General features: G+C 44.5%; 1 protein-coding gene and 1 non-coding gene across 2 annotated transcripts in view; both read right to left on the bottom strand.

Moving 5' to 3' along the window:
* The window catches only part of LOC126195366 (uncharacterized), a 115,857-nt gene that overhangs the window by 59,040 nt on the left and 32,894 nt on the right, over positions 1 to 23,923 (bottom strand). The window contains exons 3-4 of the mRNA XM_049933942.1: positions 19,524 to 19,667; positions 8,548 to 9,053 (exon numbers count right to left, since the gene is read on the bottom strand). Coding sequence (XP_049789899.1) covers positions 8,548 to 9,053; positions 19,524 to 19,667 — 650 coding nt within the window. The remainder of the gene's footprint in view (positions 1 to 8,547; positions 9,054 to 19,523; positions 19,668 to 23,923) is intronic.
* Positions 9,879 to 9,953, bottom strand: Trnas-cga (transfer RNA serine (anticodon CGA)). The gene has a single exon. It is a non-coding gene; the product is annotated as a tRNA-Ser (tRNA).

Below are 23,923 nucleotides of genomic sequence, written 5' to 3'. Positions count from 1 at the left end.
CATCGCTGAAGACGACACGTCTCCATTCGTCCCTCCATTCACGCCTGTCGCGACACCACTGGAGGCGGGCTGCACGATGTTGGGGCGTGAGCGGAAGACGGCCTAACGGTGTGCGGGACCGTAGCCCAGCTTCACGGAGACGGTTGCGAATGGTCCTCGCCGATACCACAGGAGCAACAGTGTCCCTAATTTGCTGGGAAGTGGCGGTGCGGTCCCCTACGGCACTGCGTAGGATCCTACGGTCTTGGCGTGCATCCGTGCGTCGCTGCGGTCCGGTCCCAGGTCGACGGGCACGTGCACCTTCCGCCGACCACTGGCGACAACATCGATGTACTGTGGAGACCTCGCGCCCCACGTGTTGAGCAATTCGGCGGTACCTCCACCCGGCCTCCCGCATGCCCACTATACGCCCTCGCTCAAAGTCCGTCAACTGCACATACGGTTCATGTCCACGCTGTCGCGGCATGCTACCAGTGTTAAAGACTGCGATGGAGCTCCGTATGCCACGGCAAACTGGCTGACACTGACGGCGGCAGTGCACAAATGCTGCGCAGCTAGCGCCATTCGACGGCCAACACCGCGGTTCCTGGTGTGTCCGCTGTGCCGTGCGTGTGATCATTGCTTGTACAGCCCTCTCGCAGTGTCCGGAGCAAGTATGGTGGGTCTGACACACCGGTGTCAATGTGTTCTTTTTTCCATTTCCAGGAGTGTATGTTCTATTTCTCTACTTTTTACAAAAATATCGGTCAATGTACGCAGACCTGTTATACAACCCAGTACAACCGCTGGCTTCTGCAGCTGTTTACTGAAACGGATAGCAGTCGGCTGCATGTGTGGGAACAACTCACTGCCAAGGAGACTGACTTGTGTGGAGGAAAAGGGCGCTGGTGTACTGTACACTGTAACTGGTATCAGTGTTGATCTGACACAAGAGAGTAACATATGAGGCCGCAGCAATTGCGGTTCTTGCGGCCGCTGCAAAAAACTCTCATGCCAGTCTCATGAAATGGAGAGACTGGCGGGAATCCCTCGAACGAGCATGCCGTGCATTCTTCACAAGCATAAATACTACCCGTGTCACGTGTAGCTACATCAGGGGCTTCAAGGCCATGACTTTCAAATCCGTCTGACCGTCCGTGGATTTTGCCATACGGATAAGACTCTATGCTTAGGGTACTGTTTGATGAAGCCATGTTTACAAACCATGGGAACGTCAGCTTACATCAGGGCCGGCCAAACGCTGCACAGTGTGCAGACGTGCGGAAGTGCTGCACATGTGCGCACGTGTGCGACAGCGAGCGACAGCGACATCTGTTATTAGACATGTGTCCTAAATGAACGGCGGCGGCTCCACCTCCCTGTTTATGTGGTACACGCAAGAGCTTGTTTGTGAAAGATTTTTCTCGGTGATGAAAATGAATAAATCAAGGTTTTGATCAAGCATAAGTGATGAAAATCTCCGCAACTGTTTGCGTTTGTCAATGAGCCGTGTTTTTGCGCCCGATTTTAACTATATCATTTCTCATGACCAGTGATAAACGTGTTTGGATTTATTCCTTTCATAATTAAAAATTATTGTTTACTAATTGTGCATTATTGCCTCATTCTGCTCCATGTTACATTATTATCAGGAAAATTGGTCATTAAACCGATAGTTCCATTGTATACTTACATTTAGGGGTTTTTATTAATGTGTGAAGGGCTACGCTCAGCTGAATTCGATAACACATAACATTCATCTAATTGTCGGTTATTATGCAGATTTCAGACGGAACTGATGAAAGATATAGCAATAATGGTATTGAAATAACAGGTGTTCACCGAGAGGTCTGCGGTTATTCTGTTCAGAGGTAACTGAGGACACCGAGAATTAGTTATAGGAAACCTTGCATTAGTTTAATGTTATTTGAAATCATGAATAAGGTTCGTTGGAAGTCGCTAAGTGCTCTCTTTCTTAAATACTAGATCAAAAACATTACGCGTATTTACGTGCCGTCAGTCAAGCTGCCTTAATAAAAACCCACGGTTATTAACTGTATTGCTTGTCTTACGAGGTTAAACTGTTAACATAAAAGTAGACGTCTCAATGAGCAGACTGTGACAGTATTTTAAATGTTTAATACGCTAATACCTTCCCATGATTGGCTTGCAAGCTGTGGAAAGAGCACTAGAATTCGCCGGTGCAGAGTATCCGAGCAAGTGGATAAAGCGACATCTGTGCGTAGAAACATGCACTACATGAACGCTGACGGCTGCGGCCTGCACGCTGTGACCCGGAAGTTGCACATGTGCAGGAGCACCGCACGCGTGCAAGAATTTCTGGCCGGCCCTGGCTTACACTGTATGCAATGCTGGTTACCGGAAAAATTACATTTCCTTCGTCAGGTGGAACATCTAAGTCAGTGGCGTGTCAGTATAAAAAAGTAGGCTGTTTAGGTTTTCTTAGCGCTCTGTATGAAAATCACTGGCTGTGCTGTTCAAAAATGGTTCAAATGGCTCTGAGCACTATGGGACTCAACTGCTGTGGTTATTAGTCCCCTAGAACTTAGAACTACTTAAACCTAACTAACCGAAGGACATCACACACATCCATGCCCGTGGCAGGATTCGAACCTGCGACCGTAGCGGTCGCTCGGCTCCAGACTGTAGCGCCTAGAACCGCACGGCCACTCCGGCCGGCAGTTCATGAGTCCCTGCCTTATGTTCACACTTGTGAAAGTCGTTCTTCAATTATACTGTTATTGCAAACATATTTGCGCAGAAACTTGTAAATGGGCCACGCAGTGTATACGTATACATTTGGAGTGTTTGTCAGTAGCAAGAAGGTCAAAGCGAAATACGAGTAAAAGCCATGGTGTCTTTTGATATAATCAAGAGTTTGGGACAAACTAATCGCTTAAGTCGTTCAACACTGCATTAGAAATGAAAACACAGCAAACATCCAACAATAATTTTTGCGCTGATTAAAATGTAGCTATTTGAATGATCTTTTAGAATTCTTTTCTTCTTTTTAAGCAGAAGTCAATAATAAAACTTCATAAAAATCATTAGTAGGGTTTAGCAATTGATGCAAAAAGCACACATATTTTACAGCGCTCAAAAGATTTAGGGGAACATGACTTTCGGTGTCTGCCATACTCCACCGAACAATAATGGAGGACTGGATACGTTATCAAACTACATCATTCTCTTTCGCAAAAGAAGTACACAACAAAACTTCATTATATTTTCAATAAGTGTTTGCCCTCCGTGAGCGTTTATCATCGCCTGACACATACGCGCCATGCTCCGTATAAGTCTATAGAGGTCACCCTGCGATATTCGTTCCCATTCTTGAATGGGAGCCCACGAGAGTTCTTGGAGAGTTTAAGGCGCAACCAGACGATGGCGAACACGCCTGCCAAGCATGTCCCATGTGTGCACGATGGGGCTTTTGTCGGGACTCACCGCCGGCCATTCCATTACTTCAATGTCCAGGCTTCGCAGGACATCTCTGCTGCCGCCAGCTAAACAGGCCCTGGCATTAGAAGCAATTCAGAGCCACCCCCGTATGCAGCAGTCACCACATGGCCTAACAAGATCCGTTCGACGTACTGCCTGGCAGTGAGGCGACCATGAAAAACGACAAGATCCGTATAGCTATCAACACTGCAGCCTTCCCACAACATCACAAAACCTTGAAACCTGTCGATTTCCGGCACAACATTTGGCAGGTATTTCTCATCACTGGTCTCCGCACACTGACACTGCATCTCGTGGGGTCGGAGGATATCTAGACTCATTTGTGTACCACACGTTGCGCCAGTGACGTAGTTGCACGTTGTAATGGGAACAGGAGAACTGAAGGCGAGATGCAAGCTTTTGTCTCTAGCGGGGTACTCGAACAGGACGTCTGAGATGCAAAGTCCTTTTTCGTAACCTGTCTATTACAGTGTGATCGAACACAGAGGCTCCAGTAGCCCTTCTGAGACCGTCTTCCAGTGCTCTGGCGTTATCTCTCTGACGCCGCAAAGCAGAGATGGCCAGATATCGTCCTTCACGTGCGGCTGTAACGCGTCGACGACCTATCCAACTCGCCTCGTGTACTGATCTGTCTCCTTGCGGCGTGTCCGCAACCTACGCTTGACACATGGAGAAACTTTGACATCTGTAGCAACACGAACGGCAGTCCTTCCTTTTTGGATCAAACACAACGTCCTTGAAGCTTTTAATGCTTGAAAATGTCACACTGCATATGTGTGGTCGAATACGACGTCCATAAATGACACCTACCATCCGTGCGGGGCACCGGTACTCACTTCCTTCTGAGGGGTCAACTGACACTGTAATGCTTAACAAAGCCAACAGATGGTGAATGTTTTTAATTGTTGCCGGCATTGAAACCGAATAATCTCAAACTATGCAATAAAGCCACAGGCACCGCCTGTATCAAAAAAGATTTAACATACCGGACGCTGACATACGGGTTCCCCTAATTCCTTTGAACAGCGTGTAAGCGACCACAATACAATCTGCTGAGCACTGTGAAAAATTTTATAGAGAATTATTTTATATGTAAATTGAAATAAAAACATTGTTGTTCTTCTTATTACGGAAGTTTATTCACCCAGATCGCACAGATGTTTTAGCGAAATTAAATCGGCATCTTCCGATCACTTGTATAGAAAAAACTTTTTATACACGTCTTATGCATTTTAGTTGTAACTATTGTGCACTGTTCTCACAGATGTTTTATTATTGTATGACGAGAGACGGCACTATTCTATGTCCAACTAACGTGAACAGTCGACGAAATGGATTGGCCATGTAAATTTTTATTTATGCCAATGATTTGAAGATAACAATTTAATTTAGCTGAACCTAGTAACCACTGAGTATTTTGGCGAGATCTGGGCGAAAAAATTTCTGTAATAAGAAGAACAACTGTGTTTATATTCTGAGATCGCCTCCAAAACAGCTGACAGTTTCAGGTAAATATCATAAATTGAAAAAAAAAAAGTTGCGTGTACTTTGCTACTGGGGCAAGCTTACGAAGACTAAAATTTGTCTTCCTTTGAGAGTTGCTAAAAGAACAGAATAGTTAGCCACAAACACGTCGCGGAATTGGAAAGCAGCTCAAATCGTAAGACAGAAGGTGGACTGTAGAACATGACTTGGCTCCCGTGAAATTCTGTCTTCAGTATTAGGAGATAAGAGACTATCTTCTAGCTTCAGCTTACCGTAGACCCTGTAACAAAACCATTTCACGCGACTAGCGGAAGGTGGCAGTCACATCTTCACTGACACTTTGTTGCAAAGTAACGGAACACATACTGCTACTCGCGAGTAAAGCAAGGCTATCTCGAGTAGAGGAAAATGACCTCAGCAGCGGAAAAAAGAGATGGAGGAACTTTAAGTGCGATGGAAAAAGTGAATATCCCTAAAATTAGTGTAGGAAATGGTTGTTTAATCGTCGTAATCGGTAGTAGTTACAGCAATCAAGGTAGGGTAACAGGTATTCATGATTACCGTTTCAACTCCTTCTTTCACGACTGGTCAATTCATTGAACCAGGTAACTAAGGAGTGTAATGTAAATGTCTGTGCCTCTGAAACATGTTCTGTGATTATGTATCATTTAAGTTAAAATAATAGAAAACGTCTGCTTAGTCACATACTGTAGCAATTGATGCAAGAAAAGTTGTACAGAGAGACCCAAATGTTGACTAACGAAGCTACATACCATCAAAACACAGTAAACAGGTCTCACTGAATTGACTTAAGGAAGCTTGGATTCGTTCTCTGGTGACGACTGAAGAGTGTGTTTTATGGAACACAGTGGAGTAATGTAACCGCCACAATCTATTTGCCGTGCGATGTACAGCCTATATCTTCGAGCAAGTACGTTAGTCTATGGTAGAGGCGTTGTACTATGTCTAGAAATGTTGGACTCAGGCGATTTGAGCACTTTCAGAAATTTTGTTGCTGAACTTTCAGCATCAACTTGAATAACAAACCTTACCTTTTAGAACATGTTACATGTACCGCTAATGAAACATATCATTTATATATGTATATAATACTTCAGGTTTGTATTTATATTTTCTTTCCCTTAAATTAAAGAACATTTTTTTTAGTTTTTCAAGTCTTTATCGTCACTTTTGTGTCTGGAAGGCACGAATGAAGTGTTAGTACGCACTGATGCCCAAATTCAAAATTTTCGATACTACGTTGCATCGCTGGTTACCTAACCCATCACACTTATAAAGTTTTTCCGTGCCATTTTTGAACAGCCAGTATGATACGCTGAAACCGACGGTTATCCGTTTACTTTCGTAGCCCATGTGGTGTCACTGCCAGACACCACACTTGCTAGGTGGTAGCTTAAATCGGCCGCGGTCCATTAGTACATGTCGGACCCGCGTGTCGCCACTGTGTGATCGCAGACCGAGCGCCACCACACGGCAGGTCTCGAGAGACGTACGAGAACTCGCCCCAGTTGTACGACGACGTTGCTAGCAACTATACGGACGAAGCCTTTGTTCTCATTTGCCGAGAGACAGAATAGCCTTCAGCTAAGTTCATGGCTACGACTTAGCAAGGCGCCATTAGCCTTACATAGTTTGATAGTTATCGTATGAAATGTCTCATCAAGAATGCTGTATTCACAACAAGGATAAATAAAAGTTAAGTATTCGAGGAGCTGCATACTTTTCTTATTAGAATTCACTACTTATCCTGTTCGAGAATTCACGCCCGTCTGCGTTAGATAGCGTGCATTTCGGCCTCCTCTATCTACAAGGTGTTGGCACATTCACCAACACATCAGCCCAAATACGTATTTTCTTACATCAGAGCTGTGCTTTCCGAATTAACTTGGCAGCCCATTTTGTTTCACGTTACAGCAAGTAAATGTAAATGCCGTGTGGCTAGAGCCTCCCCTCGGGTAGACCGTTCGCCTGGTGCAAGTCTTTCGAGTTGACGCCAGTTCGGCGACTTGCTTGTTGATGGGGATGAAATGATGATGACATGGACAACACAACACCTAGTTCCTGAGCGGAAAAAGTCTCCGACTCAGCCAGGAATCGAACGCGGGCCGTTACGTATAACATTCCGTCGCGCTGACCACCAGCTACCAGGGGCGAACATAGCAGGAGATAATATGCGGGACAACGGTGGTTTAAGCGTAGTGATCGCTAACGGGGAGAGCCATCGCATGAACAGTTAGTATACAAAACAAATTGATGTGAACCGAAAACAGAACAAACATTACTCCTAGAGTGACTGCGTTACTTTCAAAAGCGGAACGAATCGAATAACAGGAAAATAAGTGAATGAAAAAGAGGGGAGAAACAATGACAATATTGCGAGGAATAGAGCACCTGCGATAATGGGGTTGCCGAAAAAAGTAAACAAAAGGGTTGATGAACGGATATTTTGCAGCGCTGTATATTTATAAATGTGTAATTATATGAATTTCCCATTAGGGCTTAGTGTTACCATAAACATTTGCGGTTTCCGATTCAAACATGGTAAGTTCTGAGTTATTTTCGCATATAATTCGGAAATTAATGACTGAAAATCTAAACGTATTGAATTACTCTGAAATGATTCTCAGTTACGGGAATGAATAAAACTGAAACATTATCCAAGGAATATAACTGCAAAAAACTACGTGCAGATTACAGCAAAAATCAAGTTGTTATTTACATTGAGTTTTTAGGTTCCAAATGCAACAGTATAATGTTCAGATAATCTCTGAAACAACTGTGCTTATAAGAACGCTAAAACTAGGCCCCATTGATTTCAGACATTACATCTGCAAACAGTAATATTAAAGAGCGATCTTAATAAAAGGAGGTAAAATGGGAGAAAGAAGAAAATAATGAATACAAAACTTACGTGCAGGATAGAAAGCTATACGACTTCATTAAAAAAAATTCAGGAGACTAAAGAATGAATGTGAAGTTTCTTGTGACCACTTCCTCTAAAAGAGAACAATAAAGTGCTCTTGACTGTTGGGTAATTCTACACTGCTGGGGAACATTTTGTTTAACTTCAAACACATTTCTGTGCTGTACACCATTCGTGATCCTCTTGTTAAGTACATTCAGTATCTGACGAATAATCTACTAAAATCTGAAACATTGTGAAGGCGGTAAAACGCCAGAGCAACAAAGCCTTATTCCACTGGTAATATGTTTCGGGAGGAGAGTTTTTCAGGCAGATATATTAGAACTTCGGTATCTTAACTGGGGATTTCTGATCATGTAGTAAATAACCACACCCAAGAAAACTGGCCAGACTAACAAACTAGCACTTGTGGAGGACGAGAAAATATTTTATTTAGTTTAACTTCAGTCATACTTCGCCGCATTTGGTGGTTGTAAAGCGTTGAAGCTGGAAAGTAATGAGACAGAAATATAAGTACTTGGCCAGACTAACAAACTAGCATTTGTGGAGGACGAGAAAAAATTTTATTTAATTTAACTTCAGTCATACTTCGCCGCATTTGGTGGTTGTAAAGCGTTGAAGCTGAAAAGTAATGAGACAGAAATATAAGTACTTACGACATTATGACTTGATGGTGCTGAATATTCTTCGCTAACGTTCTGTACAGTTGCGCGCTGGGATCGGTGGTATATGGTGTGGTCGTGGCTGCGTTCTCGTCGTACGGTTCACCTTTCTCTGCTAGTGATTTTTTCCTCTTATTCGTGACTTCCCATGCACCAGATATCTTGACTCCTTCCGCCGACTTCTTCATAACTTCATTTTCTTTATGCAGTCGCATGCTTGCGATGTTATTATTCAGTATAGCTATATCGGCTGTTATATTGATCATTAAGGAGGCGAAAAAAAGATCAACAAAGACTGTCGCTTGGACAACGTTAACAAGGAGTAAGATCTGTATAACGTATGTTATTTCGTAGTTTGGATGTGTCTGCGTGTCAATAGGCATCCACATGATCAACGGAGTTTTCCGAATGACTATTGTGGTGTTTTCAGACGTCGTAACCAGTGTCTTGGTCAGTGCGGGTTCCACAAACCACATGGGTACGGCCAGCAGCGGAAAAACCTGCAACATATAGTTCCATATTGAAGATGAGCTTAATAAAGCTGTACTCTGTTATTACACTTCTTGTACTCTTTTGGAGCTATTACCAAAATGAACACTTTTATCTTATGTGAGTCAGTAAGTGTACCATCAGCTCTCAGCGCTCCAAAAGCACTGTGAGACAACGAAATTCATTTTAAGAAAATAATGCGGTATATTGTTGATCTGTAACAGTACAGAACTAAGGCGAATTTTCTGTAGACTCATCCGCGCCAGGACAATAGAATGCTACTGACAAGGTAACGTTTTGCAAGGACAAAAAAGGACAGTTAGCTGCCATCCCGCGAGAAATTTTGGACAATAAATCGGATAGCTGTACAGCTTTAAACGCACCGATTGTGTGTCACTGACTAGCCACCCTTAGACGCCTGATGGTCGAGCGCCAAGTTCTGTCCGGCCTGGTTACAAACACAGCCCTCCTGAATGAGATTTTCACTCTGCAGCGGAGTGTGCGCTGATATGAAACTTCTTGGCAGATAAAACTGTGTGCCGGACCGAGACTCGAACTCGGGACCTTTGCCTTTCGCGGGCAAATGCTCTACCTACTGAGCTACCCAAGCACGACTCACGCCCCGTCCTCACAGCTTTACTTCCGCCAGTACCTCGCCCCCTACCTTCCCAACTTCACAGAAGGTCTCCTGCGAACCTTGCAGAACTAGCACTCCTGAAAGAAAGGACATTGCGGAGACATGGCTTAGCCACAGCCTGGGGGATGTTTCCAGAATGAGATTTTCACTCTGCAGCGGAGTGTGCGCTGATATGAAACTTCCTGGCAGATTAAAACTATGCGTCGGACCGAGACTCGAACTCGGGACCTTTGCCTTTCGCGGGCAAGTGCTCTACCAACTGAGCTACCCAAGCACGACTCACGCCCCGTCCTCACAGCATTACTTCCGCCAGTACCTCGCCTCCTACCTTCCCAACTTTACAGAAGAGCTTCTGTAAAGTTGGGAAGGTAGGAGGCGAGGTACTTTACAGAAGAGCTTCTGTAAATCTGGGAAGGTAGGAGGCGAGGTACTGGCGGAAGTAAAGCTCTGAGGACGGGGCGTGAGTCGTGCTTGGATAGCTCAGTTGGTAAAGCACTTGCCCGCGAAAGGCAAAGGTCCAGAGTTCGAGTCTCGGTCCGGCACACAGTTTTAATCTGCCAGGAAGTTTCATAACAGCCCTCCTGTTCTTGGGTTGTTGTAGGCAGGTCATACCTGCCCAATGTGTTTTGATATTTTGTTCTGGAACACGGCTTTTCTACGCGAAAAAGGGGCAAGTAATGTCAACCCACGCTTATATCCATTATATACACTGCATAAATTACGACCAATCCATTGATGTGAATATTGTTCGTTTGAAAATGTCCTTACGTATCGTGAGTATTGTGGCGATGCACCACCCAATTGAATCCACATTCTTTTCTGCTCTCTAAATCAACAAGTAAGCCAGGCAAATTGTGTCACAACGTTTGTAGAAAACTATGTTGATTGGCGTAACTATTAAAAATAAGGACAATTCAGCCAATCATTGACAATTCCGAAACAAACGAGAAGGATTCAACGATGTTGGTTGTCAACAGTTCTATCCAGTGTTGTTCGACATCTGATCAGTAATGAGAGTTGTGCCTCACCAGCGTTTTTATACTACCGGCCATTAAGATTGCTACACCAAGAATAATTTCAGATGATAAACGGGTATTCATTGGACAAATATATGATACTAGAAATGACATGTGATTACATTTTCACGCAATTTGCGTGCATAGATCCTGAGAAATCAGTACCCAGAACAACCACCTCTGGCCGTAATAACGGCCTTGATACGCCTGGGCATTGAGTCAAACAGAGCTTGGATGGTGTGTACAGGTACAGCTGCCCATGCAGCTTCAACACGATACCACAGTTCATCAAGAGTAGTGACTGGCGTATTGTGACGAGCCAGTTGCTCGGCCACCATTAACCAGACGTTTTCAATTGATGAGAGATCTGGAGAATGTGCTGACCAGGGCAGCAGTCGAATATTTTCTGTATCCAGAAAGGCCCGTACAGGACCTGCAACATGCAGTCGTGCATTATCCTGCTGAAATTTAGGGTTTCGCAGCGATCGAATAAAGAGTAGAGCCACGGGTCGTAACACATCTGAAATGTAACTTCCACTGTTCAAAGTGCCATCAATGCGAACAAGAGGTGACCGATACGTGTAACCAATGGCACCACATACCATCACGCCGGGTGATACGCCAGTATGGTGATGACGAATACACGCTTCCAATGTGCATTCACCGCGATGTAGCCAAACACGGATGCGTCGCATCATGATGCTGAAAACACAACCTGGATTCATCCGAAAAAATGATGTTTTGCCATTCGTGCACCCAGCTTCGTCGTTGAGTACACCATCGCAGGCGCTCCTGTCTGTGATGCAGCGTCAAGGGTAACTGCAGTCATGGTCTCCGAGCTGATAGTCCATGCTGCTGCAAACGTCGTCGAACTGTTCGTGCAGATGGTTGTTGTCTAGCAAACGTCCCCATATGTTGACTCAGGGATCGAGACGTTGCTGCACAATCCGTTACAGCCATGCGGATAAGATGCCTGTCATCTCGACTGCTAGTGACACGAGGCCGTTGGGATCCAGCACGACGTTCCGTATTACTCTTCTGAACCCACCGATTCCATACTCTGCTAAAAGTCATTGGATCTCGACCAACGCGAGCAGCAATGTCGCGAATACGATAAACCGCAATCGCGATAGGCTACAATCCGACCTTTATCAAAGTCGGAAACGTGATGGTACGCGTTTCTCCTCCTTACACGACGCATCACAAGGACGTTTTACCCGGCAACGCCGGTCAACTGCTGTTTGTGTATGAGAAATCGGTTGGAAACTTTCCTCATGTCAGCACGTTGTAGGTGTCCCCACCGGTGAAAACTCCGAGTCTTCGATAATCCTAGTTCCGTTTCAGTTTGCCTTTAGCTAATATAAGCTGGACCATTGCAAAATGACTACGCCTTATCATTTCCTCCATGTTCACGACGACGACGTACACGATGTAACCCATTCATCCCGGGCTGAGGTCGCTGGACTATTGGGAGAACGGTTGCGACACGATTATCATTTTCGCCATATTCCTGTCCACGCCCGACTGTCGTCTGTTGGGAAAGCTCTATCATAAAGTGCGAAAGCGCAAACGTAACCCACTGGCACGCTCATAAAATCTCAACCACATCTACGATTTTATTTGGAGTTTATGGTTCAAATGGCTCTGAGCACTATGGGACCCAACCGCTGTGGTCATTAGTCCCCTAGAACTTAGAACTACTTAAACCTAACTAACCTAAGGACATCACACACATCCATGACCGAGGCAGGATTCGAACCTGCGACCGTAGCAGTCGCACGGTTCCGGACTGCGCGCCTAGAACCGCGAGACCACCGTGGCCGGCTATTTGGAGTTTAGTTAGCCATTGTAGCTACGTGACTCAACCAAGTAAAGCAAAACAGTAACGCCGTTTTGACGAATTGATGATGCAAATTAGCACTGAAACACGAATAGTGTTCGTGTATGCGGACGTAGGCGACACCTCTGTCTCAACGCGCTCCCCGCGAGGGTCGAGCTCTGCGGTCGCAGTGTCGTCTCGTCCACTCTCCCAGCGGCGCTGTACAAGAGCAGCCAAACAGACTGTGCCACCGTCTTCGGCAATACGACCACGTAGTGGAAATTAATATTTTCATCTGATTCAAATTTAGTACGTAAACCAGACTATTATGCGCATAAATTGTGTTCCACTTTGAACAGTGCAAGTTACATTTCAGATGTGTTACATCTACATCTACATCATCTACATCTATACTCCGCGAGCCACCTTACGGTGTGTGGCGGAGGGTACTTATTGTACCACTATCTGATCCCCCCTTCCCTGTTCCATTCACGAATTGTGCGTGGGAAGAACGACTGCTTGTAAGTCTCCGTATTTGCTCTAATTTCTCGGATCTTTTCGTTGCGATCATTACGCGAGATATATGTGGGCGGTAGTAATATGTTGCCCATCTCTTCCCGGAATGTGCTCTCTCGTAATTTCGATAATAAACCTCTCCGTATTGCGTAACGCCTTTCTTGAAGTGTCCGCCACTGGAGCTTGTTCAGCATCTCCGTAACGCTCTCGCGCTGACTAAATGTCCCCATGACGAATCGCGCTGCTTTTCGCTGGATCATGTCTATCTCTTCTATTAATCCAACCTGGTAAGGGTCCCATACTGATGAGCAATACTCAAGAATCGGACGAACAAGCGTTTTGTAAGCTACTTCTTTCGTCGATGAGTCACATTTTCTTAGAATTCTTCCTATGAATCTCAACCTGGCGCCTGCGTTTCCCACTATTTGTTTTATGTGATCATTCCACTTCAGATCGCTCCGGATAGTAACTCCTAAGTATTTTACGGTCGTTACCGCTTCCAATGATTTACCACCTATGGCATAATCGTACTGGAATGGATTTCTGCCCCTATGTATGCGCATTATATTACATTTGTCTACGTTTAGGGAAAGCTGCCAGCTGTCGCACCATTCATTAATCCTCTGCAGGTCTTCCTGGAGTACGTACGAGTCTTCTGATGTTGCTACTTTCTTGTAGACAACCGTGTCATCTGCAAATAGCCTCACGGAGCTACCGATGTTGTCAACTAAGTCGTTTATGTATATTGTAAACAATAAAGGTCCTATCACGCTTCCTTGCGGTACTCCCGAAATTACCTCTACATCTGCAGATTTTGAACCGTTAAGAATGACATGTTGTGTTCTTTCTTCTAGGAAATCCTGAATCCAATCACAAACCTGGTCCGATATTCCGTAAGCTCGTATTTTTTTCTCTAAACGTAAGTGCGGAACCGTATCAAATGCCTTCCTGAAGTCCAGGAATACGGCATCAATCTGCTCGCCAGTGTCTACGGCACTGTGAATTTCTTGGGCAAATAGGGCGAGCTGAGTTTCACATGATCTCTGTTTGCGGAATCCATGTTGGTTATGATGAAGGAGATTTGTATTATCTAAGAACGTCATAATACGAGAACACAAAACATGTTCCATTATTCTACAACAGATTGACGTAAGCGAAATAGGCCTATAATTATTCGCATCTGATTTATGACCCTTCTTGAAAATGGGAACGACCTGCGCTTTCTTCCAGTCGCTAGGTACTTTACGTTCTTCCAGAGATCTACGATAAATTGCTGATAGAAAGGGGGCAAGTTCTTTAGCATAATCACTGTAGAATCTTAAGGGTATCTCGTCTGGTCCGGATGCTTTTCCGCTACTAAGTGATAGCAGTTGTTTTTCAATTCCGAACCGTGGGTCTACTCTTCACCATACTCAATGTGATCAAAAGTATACGGATACCCCCAAAGATATACGTTTTTCATATTAGGTGCATTGTGCTGCCACCTACTACCAGGTACTCCATATCAGCGACCTCAGTAGTCATCAGACATCGTGATAGAGCAGAATGGGCGCTGCGTGGAACTCACGGACTTCGAACGTGGTCAGGTGATTGGGTGTCACTTTTGTCATACGTGTGTACGCGAGATTTCCACACTAGTAAACATCCCTAGGCCCACTGTTTCCTATGTGATTGTGAAGTGGAAACGTGAAGGGCCACGTACTGCACAAAAGCGGACAGACCGACCTCGTCTGTTGGCTGACAGAGAGTACCGACTGTTGAAGAGGGTCGTAATGTGTAATAGGCAGACATCTATCCAGGCCATCACTCAGAAATTCCAAACTGCATCTGGATCCACTGCAAGTAATGTGACAGTTAGGTGGGAGGTGAGAAAACTTGGCTTTCATGGTCGAGCGGCTGTTCAAAAGCCACACATAACGCCGTTAAGTGCCAAACGACGCCTCGCTTGGTGAAAGGAGCGATTGAACAGTGGAAAAACGTTCTGTGGAGTGACGAATCACGGTACACAATGTGGCGTTCCGAAGGCAGCGTGTGGGTATGGCGAATGCCCTGTCATCGTCATTTGCTAGTGTGTGTAGTACCATCACTAAAATTCGGAGGCGGTGGTGTTATGGTGTAGTCGTGTTTTTCATGGAGGGGGCTTGCATCCCTTGTTGTTTTGCGTGGCACTATCACAGCACAGGCCAACACTGATGTTTTAAGGACTTTATTGCTTCCCACTACTGAAGAGCAATTCGGAGATGGTGACTACAACTATCAACACGATCGAGCACCTGCTCACAATGCATGCCCTGTGACAGAGTTGTTACATGAGAATAACGTCCCTGTAATGGATTGGCCTGCACAGAGTCCTCACCTGAATCCTGTAGAACACCTCTGTAATGTTTCGGAACGCAGACTTCGTTCCAGGCCTCACCGACCGACATTGATACCTCTCCACAGTGCTGCAATTCCCCAAGAAACCTTCCAGTACCTGATTGAACGTATGACTGCGAGAGTGGAAGCTGTCATTAAGGATAAGCGTCGACCAACACTATACTGAATTCCAGCATTACCAATGGAGGCCGACACGAACTTGTGCGTAATTTTCAGCCGGGTGTCCGGATACCTTTGATCACATAGTGTACGTAACCGTTGCCTTCTCGAACTGAGCGTCTTCTGCAAGAACTTCTTCCCTTTGTTCAGAAAACATCACTTTATACGTGAAACGTGCTGCTCTTTGCAAAACTTAAATCAATTATTAGGATTCCCATTTAAGAAAATCACTTTAACCTCCAAATCACCTAGGAAATCACGGCCAAGGTGACGACCATTGGCAGTAATGCGAGATCTTCTATGCCATCTATGCCATCATCACTATCTCGAGTTATTCCCCTTCGTGATTAACATGGGCCACCCTACACACACATACATCAAAAAAAGTTTTCGACCTCTTCGGTTTTGAGAGTTCCGGAACCTGCACAGAAAATTGGAACAGACAACATAAACATCATGTCCGCCCTTTTTATTGCTCATTAAAACCGCTCATTGCATGTTTTACCACCATACAGCGAGACCCTCAGAGGTGGTGTTCCAGACTGCTGCATACACCGGTACCTGTAATCTACATCTAAATCTACATCTATACTCCGCGAGCCACCTTACGGTGTATGGCGGAGGGTACTTATTGTACCACTATCTGATCCCCCCTTCCCTGTTCCATTCACGAATTGTGCGTGGGAAGAACGACTGCTTGTAAGTCTCCGTATTTGCTCTAATTTCTCGGATCTTTTCGTTGCGATCATTACGCGAGATATATGTGGGCGGTAGTAATATGTTGCCCATCTCTTCCCGGAATGTGCTCTCTCGTAATTTCGATAATAAACCTCCCCGTATTGCGTAACGCCTTTCTTGAAGTGTCCGCCACTGGAGCTTGTTCAGCATCTCCGTAACGCTCTCGCGCTGACTAAATGTCCCCATGACGAATCGCGCTGCTTTTCGCTGGATCATGTCTATCTCTTCTATTAATCCAACCTGGTAAGGGTCCCATACTGATGAGCAATACTCAAGAATCGGACGAACAAGCGTTTTGTAAGCTACTTCTTTCGTCGATGAGTCACATTTTCTTAGAATTCTTCCTATGAATCTCAACCTGGCGCCTGCTTTTCCCACTATTTGTTTTATGTGATCATTCCACTTCAGATCGCTCCGGATAGTAACTCCTAAGTATTTTACGGTCGTTACCGCTTCCAATGATTTACCACCTATGGCATAATCGTACTGGAATGGATTTCTGCCCCTATGTATGCGCATTATATTACATTTATCTACGTTTAGGGAAAGCTGCCAGCTGTCGCACCATTCATTAATCCTCTGCAGGTCTTCCTGGAGTACGTACGAGTCTTCTGATGTTGCTACTTTCTTGTAGACAACCGTGTCATCTGCAAATAGCCTCACGGAGCTACCGATGTTGTCAACTAAGTCATTTATGTATATTGTAAACAATAAAGGTCCTATCACGCTTCCTTGCGGTACTCCCGAAATTACCTCTACATCTGCAGATTTTGAACCGTTAAGAATGACATGTTGTGTTCTTTCTTCTAGGAAATCCTGAATCCAATCACAAACCTGGTCCGATATTCCGTAAGCTCGTATTTTTTTCACTAAACGTAAGTGCGGAACCGTATCAAATGCCTTCCTGAAGTCCAGGAATACGGCATCAATCTGCTCGCCAGTGTCTACGGCACTGTGAATTTCTTGGGCAAATAGGGCGAGCTGAGTTTCACATGATCTCTGTTTGCGGAATCCATGTTGGTTATGATGAAGGAGATTTGTATTATCTAAGAACGTCATAATACGAGAACACAAAACATGTTCCATTATTCTACAACAGATTGACGTAAGCGAAATAGGCCTATAATTATTCGCATCTGATTTATGACCCTTCTTGAAAATGGGAACGACATGCGCCTTCTTCCAGTCGCTAGGTACTTTACGTTCCTCCAGAGATCTACGATAAATTGCTGATAGAAAGGGGGCAAGTTCTTTAGCATAATCACTGTAAAATCTTAAGGGTATCTCGTCTGGTCCGGATGCTTTTCCGCTACTAAGTGATAGCAGTTGTTTTTCAATTCCGATATCGTTTATTTCAATATTTTCCATTTTGGCGTCCGTGCGACGGCTGAAGTCAGGGACCGTGTTACGATTTTCCGCAGTGAAACAGTTTCGGAACACTGAATTCAGTATTTCTGCCTTTCTTCGGTCGTCCTCTGTTTCGGTGCCATCGTGGTCAACGAGTGACTGAATAGGGGATTTAGATCCGCTTACCGATTTTACATACGACCAAAACTTTTTAGGGTTCTTGTTTAGATTGTTTGCCAATGTTTTATGTTCGAATTCGTTGAATGCTTCTCTCATTGCTCTCTTTACGCTCTTGCAATAATGCATGCCTGTATAAGTCGTGGCATACTACCCACAAGTTCATCAAGGCACTGTTGGTCCAGATTCTCACACTCGTCAACGGCGATTCGGCGTAGATCCCTCAGAGTGGTTGGTGCGTCACGTCTTCCATAAACAGCCCTTTTCAATCTGTCCCGGGCATGATCGATAGGGTTAATGCCTGGAGAACATGCTGGCCACTCTCTTCGAGCAGTGACGTTATCCTGAAGGAAGTCATTCACAAGATTTACACGATGGGGGAGCGAATTGTTGTCCATGAAGACGAATGTCTCGCCAATATGCTGCCGATTTGGTTGCATTATCGGTCGGAGGATGGCATTCACGTATTGTACAGCCGTTATGGCGCCATCCATGACCACTAACAGCGTACGTCGGCCCCACATAATGTCCTTCCAAAACAGCAAGCAACCTCCGCCTTGCTGCACTCGCTGGGCAGTGTGACTAAGGCGTTCAGCCCGACTGGGTTGCCTCCAAACACGTCTGCGACAATTGTCTGGTTGAAGGCATATGCGACACCCATCGGTGAAGAGAACGTGATCCCAATCCTAAGTGGTCCAATCGGCATGTTGTTGGGTCCATCTCTACTACGCTGCATGGTGTTGTGGTTGCAAAAATGGACCTCGCCATGGACGTCGGGAGTGAAGTTGCGCATCATGCAGCGTATTGCGCACAACATTATTCAACATATGGCGTAGGTGTCAGGGTACATACGAGCCGTAATCCGTAGGTGGCTGTCATCCACTGCAGTAGTAGTCCTTGGGCGGTCTGAGCGAGGCAAGTCATCAACAGTTCCAGTCTCTCTTTATCTCCTCCATGTCCGAACAACATTGCTTTGGTTCACTGGTTCACTAAAAGGCGCTTGGACACTTCACTTGTTTTGAGCCCCTCCCGGCACAAAGTAACAATACGGACGAGATCGAACCGCGGTATTGACCGTCTAGGCATGGCTGAACTACAGACAGCAAGAGCCATTGACCTTCTTCCTGATGGAATGACTGAAACGGATCAGCTGCCGGACCCCCTCCGTGTAATAGACGCTTCTCATGTATGGTTGTTTACGTCTTTGGGTGGGTTTAGTGACATCTCTGAACAGTCAAAGGGACTGTGTCTGTGATACAGTATCCACAGTCAACGTCTGTCTTCAGGAGTTATGGGAATTGGGGTGAAGCAAAACTTTTTTAAGTGTGTAAACAAAATTATGCACCTGCCCCTAGCGCTGAGTTTTATGCAACCCAAAATGCTTTCAAATATCACATGTAAGATTGTCATTATTCTCTCGTTTGCTACTCCCAAACTATTAGTCCTTCTTACTGCTTGTGGCCACCATTCTACTTCCTGTCTGGACAACATATCAGTGACACAAATTTCTTGCATGACCTCTGTATCAATCACCGTTAACTAATGCTATCTATGTTTTACTAGCTGAGAACCAAAGGTTGGATAGTGAAAACTCACATTGTTAAAAATGTCTGCAAACACAAGAGAGCTGTTAGTGCGTTCTCCTTTACCTATCTCATTACAACTACTATATTGCAAATGTAGTAGTAGGTCGTACCACCCATGCAACGCACACAATAAGTGCGTGCCTGCGGTAGGATTTGCGTAAGACTGCGCTGTTTTCGGTGAACTGCTTCCTCATGTTCAACACGTCCACCACCAGCTGCTGCACTCTGCTCTGCCGTACTAGAACCGACACCACCTGCAATGCAAACGAGGCAACAGGTAAAACCTGTAAATAGAGAACATCTTAAATACAAGAAAGTTGTGAGAGACTTCATGAACGGAGGAGATTGGTAGTGCTTGCATACTTTTACAATCACTGGAAAAAAATTGCAGGATGTATAATCTTATGAAAAATACACTCCTGGAAATGGAAAAAAGAACACATTGACACCGGTGTGTCAGACCCACCATACTTGCTCCGGACACTGCGAGAGGGCTGTACAAGCAATGATCACACGCACGGCACAGCGGACACACCAGGAACCGCGGTGTTGGCCGTCGAATGGCGCTAGCTGCGCAGCATTTGTGCACCGCCGCCGTCAGTGTCAGCCAGTTTGCCGTGGCATACGGAGCTCCATCGCAGTCTTTAACACTGGTAGCATGCCGCCACAGCGTGGACGTGAACCGTATGTGCAGTTGACGGACTTTGAGCGAGGGCGTAGAGTGGGCATGCGGGAGGCCGGGTGGACGTACCGCCGAATTGCTCAACACGTGGGGCGTGAGGTCTCCACAGTACATCGATGTTGTCGCCAGTGGTCGGCGGAAGGTGCACGTGCCCGTCGACCTGGGACCGGACCGCAGCGACGCACGGATGCACGCCAAGACCGTAGGATCCTACGCAGTGCCGTAGGGGACCGCACCGCCACTTCCCAGCAAATTAGGGACACTGTTTCTCCTGGGGTATCGGCGAGGACCATTCGCAACCGTCTCCATGAAGCTAGGCTACGGTCCCGCACACCGTTAGGCCGTCTTCCGCTCACGCCCCAACATCGTGCAGCCCGCCTCCACTGGTGTCGCGAAAAGCGTGAATGGAGGGACGAATGGAGACGTGTCGTCTTCAGCGATGAGAGTCGCTTCTGCCTTGGTGCCAATGATGGTCGTATGCGTGTTTGGCGCCGTGCAGGTGAGCGCCACAATCAGGACTGCATACGACCGAGGCACACAGGGCCAACACCCGGCATCATGGTGTGGGGAGCGATCTCCTACACTGGCCGTACACCACTGGTGATCGTCGAGGGGACACTGAATAGTGCACGGTACATCCAAACCGTCATCGAACCCATCGTTCTACCATTCCTAGACCGGCAAGGGAACTTGCTGTTCCAACAGGACAATGCACGTCCGCATGTATCCCGTGCCACCCAACGTGCTCTAGAAGGTGTAAGTCAACTACCCTGGCCAGCAAGATCTCCGGATCTGTCCCCCATTGAGCATGTTTGGGACTGGATGAAGCGTCGTCTCACGCGGTCTGCACGTCCAGCACGAACGCTGGTCCAATTGAGGCGCCAGGTGGAAATGGCATGGCAAGCCGTTCCACAGGACTACATCCAGCATCTGTACGATCGTCTCCATGGGAGAATAGCAGCCTGCATTGCTGCGAAAGGTGGATATACACTGTACTAGTGCCGACATTGTGCATGCTCTGTTGCCTGTGTCTATGTGCCTGTGGTTCTGTCAGTGTGATCATGTGATGTATCTGACCCCAGGAATGTGTAAATAAAGTTTCCCCTTCCTGGGACAATGAATTCACGGTGTTCTTATTTCAATTTCCAGGAGTGTATAATTCGTGCCGCTGCATTAGAGAAGCTACAATAAAAAGTATCATAGACAGTGCACACAGACGTGCAACAAGTATCATAATCAACTTCAATTGTATGTGAAGGTTCACATCTAATATTCTTTAGTTTTACAGTTACAGCTGAGGTAAGTCATGGGACATTGACGAATAAAGCCTAAAAATATCCATAGAAATAATTTTATGTAATTGTTTTGCATGGTAACCGCTTGTTGCTGTTGTAAATAATTACTTCAACCGCCAGTTTCGTAGTGAGAAGCCACATCATCAGGTTAGACCTGTTAATTTAGATAAAGCGCTCGATACAGTTGTGGTCAAATTACAGTAACTTACTTACATATTAAATCATAACATTAAAGTTGCAACACGGAGGTGACCGAACATTCCTTGTCTATGAATAAAGGGTGCACTTTGCGAGTCGTCTGGTAAGCAGAAAGTATGGCTTTCTCCAGCGGGCCGAGAAATTATTTTAAAAGCTATTACAACTGTCAAGAAATATCATTCCAACCTCTATCCATTAAAGACCAATGATGGGCTGGAACACTCAGTCAGAAGTTAAAAACATTAACCTTGCAATAAGAACAGATGACACTAGGCTAAGAAAAACCTGTTAACCATTCGATATAGGGACATAGTCCATCTGTTTGCCTAAAAGTTAACGATCAACCTTACTGAAGATTTTTATTTAAAAAATCAATGTTACCTAGTTTGTTCTCATGACGTAGTTCCAGTAGTCCATTTAGGGTTTGCTCGGGACGCTGCTTAATGAACATCATAATTTCCACATCTACAAGGACATTAAGTGCATTCGCCTCATTTTCTCGATGTAAAATGCACAAATTTGAGACTGAGTCAGTAGCTGTATAACCTTGTGGCCAAAAGAAGGTACTTGGTGCCGTTCTAGAACCTGAATCATTAAGATGGTCATTAAATCTTTTGTTAAAACTCCTAACGGTTTGTCCTATGTAACATATAGGGCAAGACCTACAAACAGTTCTGTACAAGCCTGTTGAGTAAAATCTAGCACTTTTTGTAACTGATTTGTGACGTCCTGTACTACATCACATAAAATATATCTCTCACTTTGATTTGGGACTATACAGGATTGTAGAGACCGAAATGGATCAAATAATGACTTGAGAATTCTTCTAACCGTGATGTAAAGTTAATTTCAATGTAACACATGCCTCGATATGACACTCTGAATTAGTCTTGGGACTTGTAAGGGATTCACAGAATATATCAGTAATTAATTTGACGTTAACATACTGTTGCCAGAAATATTTAGCAGCAGTAAGCACTTCATTACTATTAAAGTGAAATACAATCGATTTTTTGACACATCAGTCTGCAGTCTGTTTTGCACCAGCTGTACAGTAATTTTCTCCAATGCCGTCTTTTCACACTCGGCACCAATGCTCTCAGTCACTTACTCCAGTCACTTACTCCAGTCACTTTAATTGCTGTCTTCCTATGCAATTTCTAACCTCTGTGGCTCCCAAAGAAGTTATTCCCTGATGCTTAACTTATGCTCCATCATTTTGTCCCTTTGTCTGCATAGCTGTTATGACATTTTTTCTCGCTGATTAGGCATTATGCATGTCACACTATATCATTCCACTTAATTTCCAGTACCCCTCTCTGAAACTAAATAAAGTGCATCAGTTTTCCTTTTCTCCCTTTTTTCAAATTTCATGATTTAAGAGGATAAAATGTAGAGTTCAGGGTGTACATTCCCCTAAATTTTTCACTGAAATTAAGGTCTACATTTTACACCAACCAACTTCTGGAGGGAGAAATGCTTTCATTGCCAATATTGCACTGTTTCCTGTATATGCCTTACTTTGGATGTCATGTGTTGCTTTTCTTTCGGAAATAGTAGAATTTCTTGTTTTGCCTACTATATAGTGGCTAATCAGCTAGTTAACACTCCTTTGGATTTGATGCACAAAAACAGGCAACACCAAATAAAATGTACTGTTTATTCCTAGTAGACATCGTTGTGGTTTCTGGCTCAGTTTCTAAGAACATTAGAAAATAGCGAAATTTTAAGTAAATATCGACAAAGTCATCGAAATTATGTTTTTGGTAGATTATCAACAAATTGCAGTAAAATTGTTATCACACAGATATGAGTAAAATCACCCCCTATTTCACCTATTTTCATCATTTTTCTTGACTATTTCCATCATTTTTCGAATATTTTATATTTTCACTGTTTTTCCAAATTGTCTTTTAATAGCTAATGTTTCTTTTACAATTTCTCAAATTTTGTGCTGCTTTCCACACCATTTGCTTGATTTTTTTTATTTTCTTGGAAACTCCAAACTCTGTATAAAATGGTTTTTAAACAAAAACTCTGAAAAAGTTATAAGCATAAAATTCAATAAAATAAATTGGTTTTTTGTTCCTTCATATTTCATTTTAATGATTTTATCTGCAAGCAATTAAACATCTAACCAAACAATTAAATTTGACAAAATAATTTACATTCATTATTGATCCTTATACAAATATTTTCTACATATTTTGTATTCAGGTAATCACATCCGATGATACTACATAAAGCTTCTTTTTACAGCTCACTGATTTTCCTAATCGATTTAAGACATACTGGAACACAAATGTAAAGTAAATTTTCTAGCTCATTGTTCACC

The sequence above is a fragment of the Schistocerca nitens genome, chromosome 7 (genome assembly GCF_023898315.1).
Source record: "Schistocerca nitens isolate TAMUIC-IGC-003100 chromosome 7, iqSchNite1.1, whole genome shotgun sequence".
In the NCBI taxonomy this organism is placed as follows: domain Eukaryota; kingdom Metazoa; phylum Arthropoda; class Insecta; order Orthoptera; family Acrididae; genus Schistocerca; species Schistocerca nitens.
The sequence above is the reverse complement of the archived record's forward strand: the minus strand, read 5'-3'. Positions and strand labels throughout refer to the sequence as shown.